Here is a 16003-nt window from a genome sequence, read left to right as displayed (position 1 = left end):
AATTCCGGCGCAATGGGCGTTGAGCGTCGTCGGCCGATGCTACCTGCCCCGACGGAATCCATCGTCGAGACCACCGCCAGCATGACCAACACCGATCTGGCCACCGATGTGTCCCGTCGGACAGACAAGACCTCTTACTCGATCCCAGACGACGGGAGCCCCATCACCATCACCACCCACCATCGCTCGCCGCGGCGAGGAGATGGCGTCAGTAAGACCAAGCTGTCCCGCTCGTCGCATCAGTCCCAGACCTCGCTTTTGATTGAGTACTTTGAAGGCGGGAAGAATGGCTCTGGGCTGAACTCGCGACCCAGCATCCGGGTGAAAGTCAGCCCTTCGGCGGCCAGGAAGCTGCGGGACCATCCGGAAACCATTCAGATCAGTGAGGGCGGCAAAAAGTCCGGGTATACCCGGCGCATCTCCCTCAGCTCTCATTCCAAGCCCCGTGCAATCACGGAAGGGTCCGATGACCAGAGCGCCAGCTCCGATGACCACGAGGAGGGCACGCCGACACGCCGACCCCCTGTGGAGATTGAGCTCGTCGACCGCGACCAGAACAGCGAGCTCTCCGCCGATCGCTACCTGCCTCCGACCTCGGAGATCTCGTCCATGCCACCGGATAGCATGCTGGATGGATCCCTGGCCTCGGGTCCACGGCGCAAGCGCAGCCAGAGTCTCGAGCGCACTGACGATGGCAAGCCCAAGGATTTGCTCAAGGCCCCCTCCCGCCAAAGAAGCCGAAGCCTGAGCAGGGAGCGGATCGCCTATCGGGTCGCTCAGAAGCTCAACGCCGGAGACGTTCCCAGGGACTTGGAAACCAAGCCGCTGAAAAAGCGATCACAAAAGTCCCACGACGAGGAGCCTCCCACCGCCGAGTCGAGTCTCCTGAGCGGTTCCGGCGTTTCCTCACATTCGCGACAAAAGTCTGGCGACACGTATTCGCTGCGCTCGGGGTCATCTTTGACTAACCCGAAGTTGTTGGAGACGGTGGAAGACGCGATTCGCCGGCTCATTCTGCCAGAACTGAAGGAACTGAAGAAGGACCAAAAAGTCAGTGCGAACAAGTCCAAATTTGAACGTGACATTGCTGCATTGAATGCTTCTACGGAAGCCGAATCCAAAGATGAGCTCGGTCGTCGACTATCAAAGCATTCGAGTGCCCCGGAGGTTCGAAAGAGCTCGGTTTCAAAGTCGAGTAAGGAGGCACTCAACCTTGTCGCCGAGGAGCGTCGACGCCGCCGGGAACGCAGGCGGGAGCGAGACGCATCAGACTCCCCCGACTCGCCCGAGGTGCCACACATCTATGTGCGGAAGGGCTCTCGTCCAGAGAACAAACGCGAGCTCACAGAAGAAGAGATGCTTCGACGGCAGCGAAGCAAGGGTCTCCGGGATGCTGCAGCGGCCGGTATTGTCGGCAACGCGCTGACGGCAGCGGCGTTGAAGCATCACGATTCAAAAACCAGCATGGACAACGACAAGAAGGAGCGCAAGAAACGAAAATCAAAGAGCCGCAGCAGCCTTGCTAGCATCAAAGATGACGACACGGAGCTTGTCTTCCAGAAGCACAATGTCCCTCCCATGCCGATGCGCAGTGAGATCGACTCGGAGTTGACCCGAGAATCCATCCTTTCGCACCGAACGGAGGAGACGGTGACTCGCGGTGAAGTCGCCCGCAATTTGCCTCAGCATGTCGACTCTCAAACACCAGCTGGGACGCCTCCAAAGGGCCGTGGGGAGTCTCTCTCTCCCAAGACTCGCGAGCCTGATCATGATTACCACCACGACGACCACGATGACTCTACGGTTGAAGCCGTAGCGGCAGCTGCGGCCGCCAATCTCGGCCATTGGGACGGGACGGAAACGCCAGTTCCAGCCGAACATGAAGCTTCACGCGCTCTGAGTCCTATCCAGAGCGTCGCCAGCGATAATGACCTGGCACCGCAGGAGGAAGATGACGGGAACGATGCCGACCAGAGCAGCGATGCGAGGGAGCGTCGCTACTCGATCGAGTCCCTGACGTCGGCGCCTAGTACGGACCTGGCGAGGTCGACTCGGCAGCAAAACAGCCATGAAAGCCGAAGCGAGATCTTCCAGCCGAATAACAATTCCGGTACGGACTTGGGTTACGAGGATACGAGAGACCTGAGCGAGCAGGGTGACTCCCGAGAGAATGATTCCAATTCTCAACGAGAGAGGAAGGGAAGCGACGATAGACGGGGTTCTTCTGATTCCGATCCAGCGGCTCGACCAATCTCGGAAGGTAAAGCAGCGAATCCTCAGTTTGTCCACTCGCCGATCGGCGTTGAATCGGCAGTGGCTTCGCTGCTTGAACCCTCTGCGCTGGGGACCAACAAGTCTGTTCAGTCGCCGGCCCAATCACAGGCCGACTCCCCCGTCCGGTCTGCCGCTGGGACTCCAGCCCCGGAGACGATTGATCGCGGTATCCAAGCTGGACAGGAGGAGACTCCTGTAAGGAACGAGTATGCCAATCATGATCAGCGCTCGTTCCTCAACCGCATGGGTGGTGCGTCTCCGCCGCAGAGCGTAGCTCAGTCGGACGACATTGATGGACAGCATCTTGAAGACCACATTGCCGGAGACCGGAGCCTTGAGGAAGACGAGTCCGAGATCAACACCAATCCTTCCATTATCCAGGGCCCTAGCCGTGAGCAGTGGCCTTTCAATCCCACTGCGAACAACTTGTCGGGCCAGCATGATATGGGCGCCACGATGGGTGCTGGGCTGGGCATCGCTGATCCACACTACGGCTACGACTCGGGGTACGGCAATTCTCGGGGGCTGTACATGAACGGCAACATCTTCTCGACTCCTCCGAATGCTAAAGACGAGGGGTACATGTCTGCGGCGAATCCCATGTCGGACAGCGTGCCGACACCGGAACCGCGGACAAAGTTTAGCACCCTCGAACATGACCAGCCGCCGCTGTTGTTTGACAATGCCGATCTTGAGAACGATCCTATGTTTAAGAACCGGGAGCGTCATTTCAGTGGGTACTCCCAGGGCATGGGTTCTCCGCTCTACGATAGCGCGACTGGGCGCGGCATTGACCGCATCCAGTCCAAGGATATTATCGCTTTGATGGACCATGTAAGTGCTGACTTGAATCATTTGGAAGAGTTGATTGACTAACGTGGACAGCTGACCGTTCGTGACGCTCAACGGAATGCCCGGGATACAGAGATCCTGGTGACCTTGGTGAGAAGCGCCGCAGAAATGCGCCAGTCGTTCGAGGAGATGAAGCGCTTCATCGCACAGCAAGATGAGCTGTTGCTGCGAGAACAGAATGAGCGATTCCAGCGAGTCATTGGCGGGCCTCGACCGCTACCGACGAAGGGACGTCAGTCTACGGAGCGGGGCGAGGATATCCAGGAAAAGCGGAGGAACATGTTCAGGCGGGCACTGAAGAGCCTGAGTCTGAAGTCGTCGAACGACCTGTCGAAGATCGAGGACATGCTCGAGCAGCTCCTGGACGAGGTGGAAGCACTGCGGGCCGCCCAGGAGGGAAGAAACATGGCGAGCGGTCCTACGACTCAGCCAGGGAGTATCAATAACTCCAACGGCGGCCTCACGCCGGGATCGTATCGCGACGGGTACGAGCGCGATGGCCAGGCGGGTACTGGCTCTCCGGGCGACCAGTCGAACTCGTCACGACATCTGGCGGAAGTGCGGCCTCTCAACGTCCGTCACAACTCGGGTAACAACCGGATCGGCACCGTTCCGGAAGCCAATGAAGAGGATGATGACAAGTACGACCGGCCGCTTCTCGACCGGGAGACGCCGTACGACGAACGGATGGACTCTGCCGATGGGCGTGGTCTTGGCCGTCCTGATCAGACTCCACCGCAGCAGCAGCAAGGCCCTAGTGTTGAGAGTACCCCGAGAAAGTCGGACGAAAAGTCTCGCAAGTTTAAGTCAAGCAGCTCATCATTCTTCCCCAAGATTTCGCGGTGGTCCAAGACGACGGCGTCGTCCGTCGGCGAGAACATCCGGAATACCATCCAGCCGAACCGTAAGGAGCGGCCTATGTCGGACGCATCGCACTCTGGCTCGGAGCTTCATGGACCCTACAACACCGCCGACCACTATGATCCCAACGGTGACGACCGGCTACGATCCCGCCTTACCCTCAACAATGACCAACAACACAACCAAGACGACCGCCCACCTTCTCCACTCGTCCCGTCGCAGGTCTCCGAGGGCCCCAAGTATAAGGCCCACCGGGACAGCGTCAACCTGCAGCACCCGCAGCCCCGGCAGGGCCCGACGGACCGGTTCCAGAACCAGCTCGAGTCGCAGGCGCATCATTTTACGGCTCCGATGTCGCCGGCTTCGGACCACTGGGGCGCTGGGTCTAACCGCTATAGTGCCAGTGCTGGCGGACGGCTAACGCCCATCTCCGACGCGGGCTACTCCGACCGCAGCTCCATCCGGTCGTCCAAGATTAAGGATGACGGGCCGCTGGTGCCCCCGCGACCCAAGACCCAGGATGGGGATAATCATTCCTTTACCGAACGCTATCGCAGCGGAGGGCGTTTGTCACCGAATCCGAATCTAGCCCCTCCGCCGCAGCGGAAGCCCACCGGGCCTAGACCGCTGACTAGTGCGGGTCGGCAAAGTCCGGCAAATATCCAGCGGCAGCGCTACCGCGGCAGTCCCAACCCGATTGATTACGACCGTGATACATTCTGATGAATGACTTGTATGTGGATTATGTTTATGTTTATGCTTACGTTTGATGTGTATGCTCGGTGTTCATGTTTATGCGGATATGATGAGATGCTTTTTTATATACCGTCTCGTTTGTTTTTACTGGTCAGTTTGATGTCATGATTTATGATGCCCGCACGTCATGAAAGCTTGTTCTCATGTATGTATGCTCTGGACCATGTTACTAATGATGATGATGGATTTGGGATTACCAATTTACGTGTATCTAGAACCTCGGCGGGTGCTGTAGGGTGCGGGGTTGAATCATACTCTACTTCATAAATACGAGGTCGTATCCTGAATCGAAGACACCAAGGACTCTAGTAGGCTGATTGACGTCTGATCATGACGGACCCGCGGGGCTATCTGATCTGCAACACCTGTGGCGTGCAGTACGCCGATACTGATCCATCGAAACGCACTTCATGTCCCGTATGCGATGATCCGCGGCAATGGGTTCCTGTTTCAGGGTATGACTCATCCCTATCTTCAGTCTGGAATCCGAGCTTATTATAAGCCACGCAGACAATCATGGACGACCCTCCGGCAGCTTCAAGAATCCGGCCGCTATCGCAACGAGTTCACCCCGCTAGACAATGATCGCTTAGCCACAAAGGACTGCAAGCTGATCAGCATCCACACGCAACCCAACTTTGCAATCTCCCAGCGCGCCCTCCTCTGCGTCTCGCCCAAAGGAAACATCCTCTGGGACTGCATCACATACATTGACGATGAGACCATACGACGCATCAAGGACGAATACGGTGGCGTCTCCGCCATTGTCATCTCGCATCCTCACTACTACAGCACCTGTCTGCACTGGGCCGAGGCATTGCAATGCCCCGTCTACATCGCGGCGGAGGATGAACAATGGTTGATGCGTCGCGGGGAGTCGATCCGGTTTTGGAACGAGTCGCGCCTATCATTCTGTGATGGAGAGTTTGTGTGTATCAAGGCCGGGGGCCATTTTCCGGGTAGCTCGGTGATGTACTGGCCTAGGACCTCCAAGTTGTTGGTGGCGGACACAATGCATGTGGTGCCGAGCGGAGTGTATCATGAGAATCGGCCGCAGGGGACAACGTCATTTACGTTTATGTGGAGTTATCCGAATATGGTGCGCTATATTCTTCCCTTGGGAGTGTTTTGGTTTTGCTGACCTGAGAATAGATTCCCCTTCCGCCGGACGAGATCTTCAACATCTGGAAGGCGATCAAGGAACTCGATTTTGAGGATGCGCACGGTGGGTTCCCCGGACGGGATGCCTACGGACGGAGTCGCGCGAGGGTGCTCGAGAGCGCAAAGATTATCATTTCGGCGATGGGATACAAGGACCATGCTGTACATGCGGAGGTTGCGTGAGTCTCACTTCTAATTCCAATGTTGACATGTCATGCCATCCGCGTAGTTTGATAACGATACTTCCCTGAATAGGAAAGGCGGGGCTTAGGTATAGATAAGATCCCCGGCTCCGATCCGAGATCAATCCCGAATTTGCCGTGAATTTGAAATAGTAGTAACGCCAACAATCAGAATTCAGAAGCCCTATCGATGCTCATATCTATAAACCCACGAGCTCTCGGGTCGTGGTTCTCGATATTTTCGTCTCTGCAGAGAGCAATGGCGTCCACATCGTCGCTGCGCCCGCCACAGCGGCCGCGCACGTTTGCGCCGTTGAATCCAGACGTTGATAACGCGCGAGGGGCAAGGAAACTTCAGGGCATAGTGTTCGACGTGGATGGCACATTATGGTAACCTCCTCTCCAGAAAAAGCTCCATCCATTGCGCCATTGCTAATAGGTGTTTTTTTTTTCTAGTCTCCCCCAACACTTTATGTTCACGCAAATGCGGTACGAGAACCTGACGAACGATTGAAACGCATCGATTGCAGGTATCCGTTCTATACAAGCATCGAACCAATTACTGACCTGGGTTTACTGTGGAATACAAACAGAGCCGCCCTCGGCATTGACAAATCAACCGACATCCTCGAACACATCCGCAGCCTTCCCACGCCCGAGGAGCAAACCGCCGCCATGGAAAAGATCCAGGCCATCGAGCGGGAGGCAATGCTCGCGCAGCAGCCGCAGCCGGGACTCGTGGAGCTGATAGATTATCTTGAGCGGAGGGGGGTGCGGCGCGCATTGTGTACGAGGAACTTTGAGTAAGTTTCCTCTCCTCCGAGTTCCCCTCTTCAGAAGTCCAGGCTGATGGCGCTGTTGATTTAGAGCTCCAGTAACACATCTCTTGAAAAACCACCTCCCGTCATATGTTTTTGATCCAATCATCACGAGAGACACGCCAAATCTCCTTCCGAAGCCGGAACCAGAAGGAATCTTACATATTGCGCAGCAGTGGGGATTGAGTGATCGTGGTGAGAGCCTGATCATGGTATGAGCCGCCTCGCGCCATAGAAAAAGGGTTCTATTGCTGAGAGGACTCGAACAGGTCGGCGATAGCATCGATGACATGACGGCCGGTTACAAGGCCGGCGCCGCGACGGTTCTCCTACTCAACGACAAGAATGCCGGTTTGAAAGATCATTTACACACCGACCTCTGCATCCAGCGATTGGATGACTTGGTCCAGATTCTGGAGAATGGGTTCGTGGGGAGTAATACGAAGCAGGGGGAGGATGAGCAGGTCGTACCGACGTAGTAGATCAGGCTACTTTGTCTGCTTTTTGCGATGTATTAGAAGGGTTCATTTAGAGGAGTTTCTCAATACGTGATAAATGTACAGTTTTCCTCCCTCCGTTGCCGAATATAATGAGCATGTCCCCAACGCCGAAAATGAGTTTGCAGATACAAGAATCATCGTCTAGGACGGTATGCATCCCGTCCTCCTCCTCGCCCCCTGTTTTTATAGACGCCTCCTCCCCGCCCCAACCACGGCGGCGGTGGAGGACGCCCGCGACCCCCGCGTCTCGAGGAATCGTGCGGTGGAGGAGGAGGCGGTGGAGGAGTTGGCGATCGACGCGGCGGCGGGGGTGGAGGTGGAGGCGGCGCACGCGAATATGGCGGCGACTGCGATCGGCGCCGCTGCCGCGGACGGTGGCTCCGATCGTCCCGATCTCGGTACGACGGCGACGGCGGTCTGAAACCCCTGCCATCGTTGGCCAGCCTGATCCGGCCTCCCCGATTGCCGCCGGCGCCGCGGATCGACAAGTTGTTACGCTGGCGACCTGCTTGCGCGAGGAGATTGTCGTCGCTGTCACTATCGTAGGTTGGGGACGCTGCTCGATTGTGCCGGTTGCGATTGTTGCGCTTGTTGTTGGCGGGCCCGGCCTTGGCTGGTCGAGGGCCGACGACGCTGTTCAAGTTTGTTACTTTGCTCATGTCGTAGCCCTTGAGCGACCATGACGTGGCCCGTGTTGTGGTTGGCAGTGATGGGCAATCTCCCATCAAGTGGCTCTGGCTTATGCAGTAGCTGCAGCTGATCGACACGGTCACCGGCCCGTCATAGGGAAGCGCCGGTGGCGGAAACTTCCAAACGAGATCACACTCGTCCTCCAGATGCGTCTCCGAGCCGCAAAAGTCGCACGGCACTTCTGTCGCACTTCCCTTGAGGGGTGCTTTGCACTCGCTTGCGTCGTGGCCGCGTTCGCGGCATTTCTGACATCGGCGGTACGATGGACAGAATTTGCTTTCATGCTGATTCCACGCTCCACAGTGTTCACACTGGTTCGATATGTTAGCCTCCTGGTTCAAAACTTGGGTCGCTGGCATCGTACCTCTCGCGTAGGACAAACAATGGAAAGGTGCCCGTCCTGCAGGCACTCTGTGCACGCGATATTCCTGGAAAGATCAAGTTCTCCAATCTCCTGGCCACTGTAAAAGAAACGAGCCTGGACTTCTAGATCCTCACGCCGCAGATCAGCAAGCGTGGTTGGAGGGGAAGGATACAATTCGGCGAATTCTTTGAATGCAGCCTCCTTCGATGTCGGAAATGTCTTCGCCCCAAGTATCTGTGACGAAGACTCACTGGTTTCGCTGCTATTCTCCGATTCCTCCTCGTCAACTTCAGCTGCAGCGGCAGCGTCGGGATCCGGCTGTGAGTCAAAAGTAAAGGGCAGCGGTTCATCAGCAGTTTCTTCTCTCTTCTCAGAAGCACCATCATTCCGCGGCCTTATATTTAACATAATGGAATCACCACCCTCGGAGACATCTGTATCAGAGTTCTCCGAGTCATCCATATAGTAGGGTTTGTTGTTGTCTGAATCATTGTGGTCTTTCTCCTCTCCAGCGCTTGGCTGCTCCTCATCAGACGTCGCCGACGCGCTGCGACTCCGAAAGTACTTGTTATTAACAGCCTCAAAGGCACTCTGTTTCGCTTTTGGTCCCAGGCTTGTGCGGATACCACTCCGCGTAGCCTTGTTCCAGTTTACTGCAGGTGCCGCGCCCGCCTGAGCCTGAGGTCTTCGAGCCTCAGTCTGCTCCTTTGCATTCTGGGGCGATGGGCCCGCACTTTCATCCGATGACGACGTACTGTCGCTGTCGGACTCACCATCAACGTTTAACGGAGCATTACTAAAATTTCCGCCTCGGGGCACAATATCGTTCACGTCCGTTTTTGCCATCCCCCCGTTCCGCCGCCCACGCTTCCTCTTCATCTTCGAGTCTGTGGAACTGCTCCGCGAAGCTGCGTTGGAGCCATTGGTCTGCGTTCGAGGGACACCGACCGACGCCGTGCGAGAGTCGTCTTCATCGCCAGACATTCCGACAGAAGACCGCGTCGAGGTTTCGTTCCGAATGTTGTGGCAACTCGCAGAAAATGCGATCTTTCTACCCGGTGAGACTAGTTTGATTCAGGACGCGTCATCAGCGTCAATCACCATCGACGGAGCTGCAAACTGGGGCCGGGTGTTTTGTACTGTTGGGCAGACGTTGATTTCAAAAATTCGCGTTGCGCCTTCCAAGCGGTAGGATAACTAATTGCTACGGAGTTAGTCTTAAATCGACGGACCAATCATAAGTGATTAGGTATCCGTCCTATTCTGGAGAACGGGATGAGCTCTCCGAATTCCCATCGCCTGCAAAACTTGGGGCCGAGACGAACCAAATGGCTTATGCTCAAAATTCTCATGCTTTCTGAACAGCACGGGATAAAAGTATATTCTCATAGAGAGCTAGAGAGATCACTGGAAATCCAAAGTCATGTGATTCAGCGTCGTCGCTCTAGGTTTAGGGTTTCTCAATCTGCCCAGATTGCAACTGTGCTATCTCAAGGCACTCATTCTTTCAACAATTTCTAGGATTCGCGGTTTTTCATCAATAGAAAAGGGTCGTAAATTATTCAAAGCGGCCTTCTGCAGTCTACCACAAGGGCGCCAATCTTCAACTCAACAAAAATCTATTACCATTGTGTTGCAATCCAACGGTATGCAAATAGTATCTGTAAGAAAACGAACGCTAACATTTCACATGAGGTTATCCGAGATACACATCTTTCTAGTGCCTCTTCAAACCCTCTCAATCAAACAATTCCATCAACCAGAAATCATGCTAGACAAAAGGGATGACAAAACAATCAGAACTCAAGACTGATCCGGCACCGAACGCCCCATCAAAGCATTGTTTACTGGCCGTTCACCAGCACATAACGGTAGCGCGCCTTTCCGTTCACCATGTCGACGACGGCATTGTTGGCCTCGGACATTGGACGTTCCTCGACCCATGGCCGGATGTTGTGCTTGACTGCCAAGTCAAGCATCTCTCGGATCTCACTGGGGCTGCCAATGAGCGAGCCGGCAAGTTGGCGGTTGGCCATGATGAGCGGGAAGGGAGTAATTGGGAGGGTTCCATCATCAGGCACACCAAGCTGGACAAAAGTGCCGCCAACTTTGAGGAGCTCAATGTAGCTGGCAAGGGGCATCTGGAATAAGTTAGTCAAAACTTTTTTGGTACTAAAAACCAGTGATTGCGCGTACCTTGGCAGAAGAAATGGTCGAAATGATCAGATCCAGAGAGCGGAAATTTTCCTTCTCCCAGCCCTTGTCATCGGCAGTGGCAATGTACCGGTGGGCTCCGAGTTTCAGAGCATCCTCGCGCTTGTCGGCCCGGCGGGAGATGGCGACCACCTCATCGGCACCGAGCGCTCTGGCGAACATGACCGCAAAGTGACCCAGTCCGCCGACACCGATGACGCCAACTTTCTTGCCGGGGCCAGCACCATATTTGCGCAGGGGAGAGTAAACGGTGATGCCACCGCACAGCATCGGGGCCGCGAACTGCGGCGGTAAACCCTCGGGAATCTTAATGACGAAGTGGGCCGGGGAACGGTGGTACAGAGCGTATCCACCGTAAGACTTGCCGCCGTTCATGTACACACCGTTGTATGTGGTGACCAAGTGAGGGCAGTAGGGCTCGCGGTTGGACTCGCAGTCCTCGCAAGGGCCATTGCGGCTCCTGCAAGAATCACTCTGAGCACCCACGCCGACGAGGTCGCCGACTTTGATGTCCTTGACCTGAGAGCCAACTCGCACGGCCCTGCCGACGATCTCATGGCCAACGCAGACCGGGTACATGGTTGAACCCTATATACGGACGTCAGCAGCTGATACATTGGAGACAGAACGAAAACTGAGCTTTTCTTACCCAACCGCTGCGTAGGGTGTGAATATCAGAGCCGCAAATTCCGCAGTATTCGACTTTGATATCAACATCCGTCTCTTCCCAAGGCTTGGGTTCGAATTCTCCCCAAACCATGTTGCCGTTGACGGAGGCGGCGTCGAGGCCGAGCCATCCTTCGAACTTGTAGTCGGTCATGGTGATGGTTAATCAAGCGTGAGTTCGAATCGACAGTTCAAACTCGAAGATCCGTGAGTTAGTGATTGATTGAGTGATCAATTGAATGATCGATTGAATGATATGCCACTGCTGAGTTGTGATGCCCCGGATGAGAGGGAGAGATATGCCCTTTTATAGACCACAGTTCGCATCTAGACGCCCATGGAATATAGGCATCTCAACCTGCAACGGCACTTCTTCGCCAAACTGTTGCATCATCATCATCATCATCATCGTTATCGTCGTTCTTGATTGATAATCGACTTGAACTGCTGAATGAAAAGTTTGTTCATGGATCTCGAGGAAGGTTGAGGCTGGACTTCTCGCCCATCACCATACAAACATGCTTTTCGGACATTGCGGCGAGGCTAGGAACGTCGAGTACTTGGCGCATTTGGCAACAATTGAGGGTTCTAGAAACTACGAGGTTGATGTGGTTGCTATTCTTCTTGTAGCGTAGCTCCGCTAGTCTCCTTTCTCCGAGCATAAACTCCGTCGCTGCGTCCGGTAGAGCTACAGCACTGACCAGTTGCCAAGATGATAAGTCCACGGATTTCTTCTGATTTAGGATAGGCGCAAGTGCCAAGCTTCTTGGCGCATACTTTAATTCTTCCCCAGATGTCATGATGTACGGAGTACTCGTATTGTCCGGAGTTCTATGAATTTGATCGCGACAGTGTTAACTACACAATACAAAACCAAATGCTTGATCGGCACAGCACGGATATTCTCAATTTGAAATCGACAATCATTGCTCATAAATCGTAATTATTACTAATGTTGACTCAGAAATGCTTGAAGGTGATGTACTTCATAGTCCCTAGCCCAAAAAATGGCTGATTGATTGATACTGCCTTTTCTGCTTAAACCGCGGCGTAGAATACGGACTTCCGAAGTATTCCGTATTTCTCTTATACTTCTATAGTCTGATTCCGATTTGTATGTGGCAATACAATGGCCTGAAATTGACGATCATGAATGGAATGATGAGAGTGGTCTTGCTTACGGCCTTACATCGGCTACGAGACAGACAGGCTGTAACTTCAATTCAACGCGGCTGCGAACAGGAAGCTGTAAGAACAAGCTTACGCAAGTCGTTCGAAGACTCTAGTTGAACGATAAGAATATACTGACAAATTTCGTTTCTTGGTCAAAAATGAGCACTAAAAATTCCCTACATGCCTTCCTTATAGTTGCAGAGCCCCAACGAACGGTGCGCCAACGCTGCAAGAGAGCTCGGGAAGTGGAGAACTGAGTCGCGGCAAAAAGAAACCAAGATAAGCCGATCAGCCAATCACACGTGATTCACGTGACTTCAAGCCAATCGGGATCGGAAGATGTGCGCTTAAGGACGACTCGTAATATCAAAATCGATGGCAGAGACCTGGCGAGAAACTTGACGAAATAATAAGGCTTTTACGCCGTACTGCCTTGAGATTCTTCAGGCAGATCACTCAGTTCTCGGAAATTACGGATAAACAGAATGTACAAATCCGCCATCAGCCTCTTCACTCCGTTCTCCGCCTGCTACCAAATGGGAAACAATAGGTACTGTAGATAAGTACTATACAAGGTCTCAACTTTGTCCACAAAAAGTTTTCTGCCTGTTCCCTCATAATGAGAAACTCAAATTTCTTTTGAGACACTTCTATTCATGGCTTATGCATGGCGACTGAACTATTAAGAACAGAATACTAACTGTAAGACCGTGGCGGGTTTTCACCCGACATCCCTGGCATTGCGGAAAAATTCCGGAGTCCCTACAAACCAGCGATGCATGTCCCATGCGGGAAACATGAACAGATTCTTACATTGTCGGGCCGTCCGCGAAGTTCAATTTTGGTTGTCCCTTCGTTGCATAGTAGTACCTTGTATCTTTGGTCCAACCAATTGTCCTCGTTTTTTGCACCCATGGTCGGAAGCGAAGCAGGTCGTCAAGAGAATTGGGTGAGTGTATGAGACCCCCGCGGAGGTGTCCTCGTCCAATGAGGAGAATACGAGTACGGAGGTCATGGAAATAGGCTCAATCTCCAAACGTCGGCCTTTGACTGGCAAACCGGTCATTCCGGTCCCTTTGGCAGTCTGCACTCAAGCCATCATTTTAAGCCCGGATCAGGCTAATGCATGATCGCTCTCGTATTTGGATTGAGTATGGGGAGCGCGAGTTACCTGAATGAGGCTGACGCCACCCAGAAGAATTCGTTTGCACCAGCAAACGACTACTATCCAAGTTACCTTGGCAGATTTGTCAAGCTATTTCTCGGTTCATCCCCAAATAATACTTTCGAGCATTACATTGACGAGAAGGTTCAGTTCAGCACGATCAACATTCACTTACTCGTAGGGGCTGACCTCAAAATCTCACTCCGAAGCAGAAATTGAGTCAATTGATGACAGCTAATTTGGACCAACTGGGTCACCTGAAGAAAACAAGCTCAATAAATCTAACATCTTGTTAACAAGATTGGTAGAAATGGAGCTCACCTAATATGACACTTGAGTCCAAGACCATGTGTCCATGATTTTTCTGGGCTAGATAATGTCCACCTGCACACCCACGTTCCTCAGACTGTTGATAAGCATGCGTTCCGATTCAGTGAAATTGTCATGCCACGGACGATAAACGCATAAAATGATGCGAGAGAGATTGGGAATAAGACCAGCTTCTTTACCAACCAGGATGTCTTGGAGAAACGAGTGGTAGAGCTGGCTTGGCATGAACGGGGGAGGATCAATGCCTTCAGGAAGTTCGGTCTGATCGTTCCCGATCTGAATTGTTCTCAAAGAATTCGGCAGATATGTGCAAATTGGAGGACCCGGCACACGATACACGCTACCGAGTACGCACTCGGTCATACTTGTCCCCACTACACGGAAGGTCTCGAGCCTTCTGAAGGATCGGAGCTTTGACATCCGAAACTGAGGACCTCTGTGAAATGGGAGATGGTCTATTGCTGATGCCGATAATGTGAGGGTTCGCAGACTCCTGCGTACCGGTTTTAGCATCGCACTCACATCATTGTTGGACTCACGAAGGAATTGGAATTCGCCAACATCATAGTGAAGATCTTCCAGATTCGGCATCCCAGCAAGAACTAACCGAAGCTGGTCCAATTCGGAATCACAGTGAAGAAGACGAAGAGTCCTCACGGGAGACTCGAAAGGGTATCCCTCCTGCATTGCAGAGAGGTCGAAACCACGTAAGAACACTGATCGAACTCTAGGTGCGGTAAAGATTGGAATCGGATTCAGACTCCATGAGTTGAAGCCCGGGGATAAAAGTTGGATCAGATCACTGCGCGTTGGGCGGGCATCAAGGCCAACCGCTTGGACGAAGCGACTCAGGCTGGGATCGGCAAGCGCTTGACAGAGACTGCTGCTCCGGCACCAGCCTTTCGAGATTGGCCTTTTGTACAGAAGCTCGGTGCCAATGTTGTATAGGCGACGACAAGTCAAGGTCACATTTCGAAGGCAGTTTATGTTCTCACGATTTTTCTTTTTGTCGAAATCATAGTCGGCCCTGTTCCATCGTGAATGATATGCAAACGGATCATCAGGAGACTCACGAAACGGAGCAGGGACCAGGTTAGACAGAATCAAAAGGAGAAGTTCCTCGGGAAGCTGCAGCAGGAGGGATACCTGCGTACTAAGTGCGTTGTTCTCCATTGTTTTCATCTGCACTGATTGTAGTCTAATGTGTTTCGCTCGAGTCTTATCCTTGCTCGTGCTGCTTTACTGATTGCCGATGAGGCAGGACTGGCATTGCCCTCATTTATACTTTCTACCCTGCATTCTAGAATGAAGGACTGACCGGGCATTGTCGTCTGAAGCTTTCAGATCGGACAAAGGTAATGGCGTTTCAGCCCATCAAATGGTATCATCACATATCATTCATTCTTCATTGTTCGTCTACAAAGGGGCTTTCTTTGAAGATGATCGTTTGATTGAAAACTACCAGAAGGACACTGATCACCAAGAAAACTCCATGCTTCACCATCCTCCCTTTTGCTTTGTCTCCAAAAAATGGAACAGGACAAGAGAAATAAGTCGAAATATGAATTAATCAAAAAAGCCACCCTTCATATCTCTCAACTCCCGCCGGAACATCCACAATAGCCTGCCCACAATAGATGTGCGTCGCCTTGCTCATCATATCCTTCGTGATCCCAACCAGACATCCTCCTTTGACGAGCGTGCGGCTTTTGTCCCCCGCGCTGCGCTCAACAAGCCTCGAGCCGCAATTGCGGCAGAAAAAGCCTTCGATAACTGTGCCTCTTTCCGAGGTGCGGGTGTACATGTTGATGTCGGATTGTTGTTCTGCGGTCATTGGGAAGTCGAAGTGCGGGAAGACAGCCGAAATGCCGAACGCAGAGCCGGAGGAGCGCCTGCATTCGCCGCAGTGGCAGACGAAGAGCTTGAGAGGCTCAGGAGTGGGAGTAGTGAATTTGTTGCGGCCGCACTGGCAACGGACTTCCATGGTGATGGGCCGT

General features: G+C 53.3%; 7 protein-coding genes across 7 annotated transcripts; 3 read left to right on the top strand and 4 right to left on the bottom strand.

The window, feature by feature from the left end:
• Positions 1–12: 12 nt before the first annotated feature.
• Positions 13–4710, top strand: VTN49DRAFT_7396 (uncharacterized protein; the record flags this gene model as incomplete). The annotated part of the gene is made up of 2 exons (XM_069415660.1): positions 13–3108; positions 3160–4710. 2 exons carry the CDS (start codon positions 13–15, stop codon positions 4708–4710), a joined length of 4647 nt encoding a protein of 1548 aa, XP_069272475.1.
• Positions 4711–5073: 363 nt separating this feature from the next.
• VTN49DRAFT_7395 (uncharacterized protein) lies at positions 5074–6087 on the top strand (the record flags this gene model as incomplete). The annotated part of the gene is made up of 3 exons (XM_069415659.1): positions 5074–5198; positions 5254–5842; positions 5896–6087. The coding sequence occupies 3 exons, from the start codon at positions 5074–5076 to the stop codon at positions 6085–6087; spliced, it is 906 nt and encodes a 301-aa protein (XP_069272474.1).
• A 258-nt stretch (positions 6088–6345) lies between these two features.
• Positions 6346–7383, top strand: VTN49DRAFT_7394 (uncharacterized protein; the record flags this gene model as incomplete). The annotated part of the gene is made up of 5 exons (XM_069415658.1): positions 6346–6476; positions 6543–6575; positions 6680–6889; positions 6954–7116; positions 7174–7383. The coding sequence occupies 5 exons, from the start codon at positions 6346–6348 to the stop codon at positions 7381–7383; spliced, it is 747 nt and encodes a 248-aa protein (XP_069272473.1).
• Positions 7384–7538: 155 nt separating this feature from the next.
• VTN49DRAFT_7393 (uncharacterized protein) lies at positions 7539–9442 on the bottom strand (the record flags this gene model as incomplete). The annotated part of the gene is made up of 2 exons (XM_069415657.1): positions 7539–8405; positions 8459–9442. The coding sequence occupies 2 exons, from the start codon at positions 9440–9442 to the stop codon at positions 7539–7541; spliced, it is 1851 nt and encodes a 616-aa protein (XP_069272472.1).
• An 860-nt stretch (positions 9443–10302) lies between these two features.
• Positions 10303–11492, bottom strand: VTN49DRAFT_7392 (uncharacterized protein; the record flags this gene model as incomplete). Its single annotated transcript, XM_069415656.1, has 3 exons — positions 10303–10599; positions 10655–11260; positions 11322–11492. 3 exons carry the CDS (start codon positions 11490–11492, stop codon positions 10303–10305), a joined length of 1074 nt encoding a protein of 357 aa, XP_069272471.1.
• Positions 11493–14045: 2553 nt separating this feature from the next.
• On the bottom strand, positions 14046–15179 carry VTN49DRAFT_7391 (uncharacterized protein; the record flags this gene model as incomplete). Its single annotated transcript, XM_069415655.1, has 3 exons — positions 14046–14292; positions 14372–14442; positions 14508–15179. The coding sequence occupies 3 exons, from the start codon at positions 15177–15179 to the stop codon at positions 14046–14048; spliced, it is 990 nt and encodes a 329-aa protein (XP_069272470.1).
• A 397-nt stretch (positions 15180–15576) lies between these two features.
• VTN49DRAFT_7390 (uncharacterized protein) lies at positions 15577–15990 on the bottom strand (the record flags this gene model as incomplete). The annotated part of the gene is made up of 1 exon (XM_069415654.1): positions 15577–15990. One exon carries the CDS (start codon positions 15988–15990, stop codon positions 15577–15579), a length of 414 nt encoding a protein of 137 aa, XP_069272469.1.
• Between the last annotated feature and the right edge of the window lie 13 nt (positions 15991–16003).

Source organism: Thermomyces lanuginosus, assembly GCF_041956635.1.
Source record: "Thermomyces lanuginosus strain ATCC 200065 unplaced genomic scaffold VTN49scaffold_6, whole genome shotgun sequence".
NCBI classification, from domain to species: Eukaryota; Fungi; Ascomycota; class Eurotiomycetes; order Eurotiales; family Trichocomaceae; genus Thermomyces; species Thermomyces lanuginosus.
Note: the sequence above shows the minus strand (reverse complement) of the source record. Positions and strands in the feature narration are given on the sequence as shown.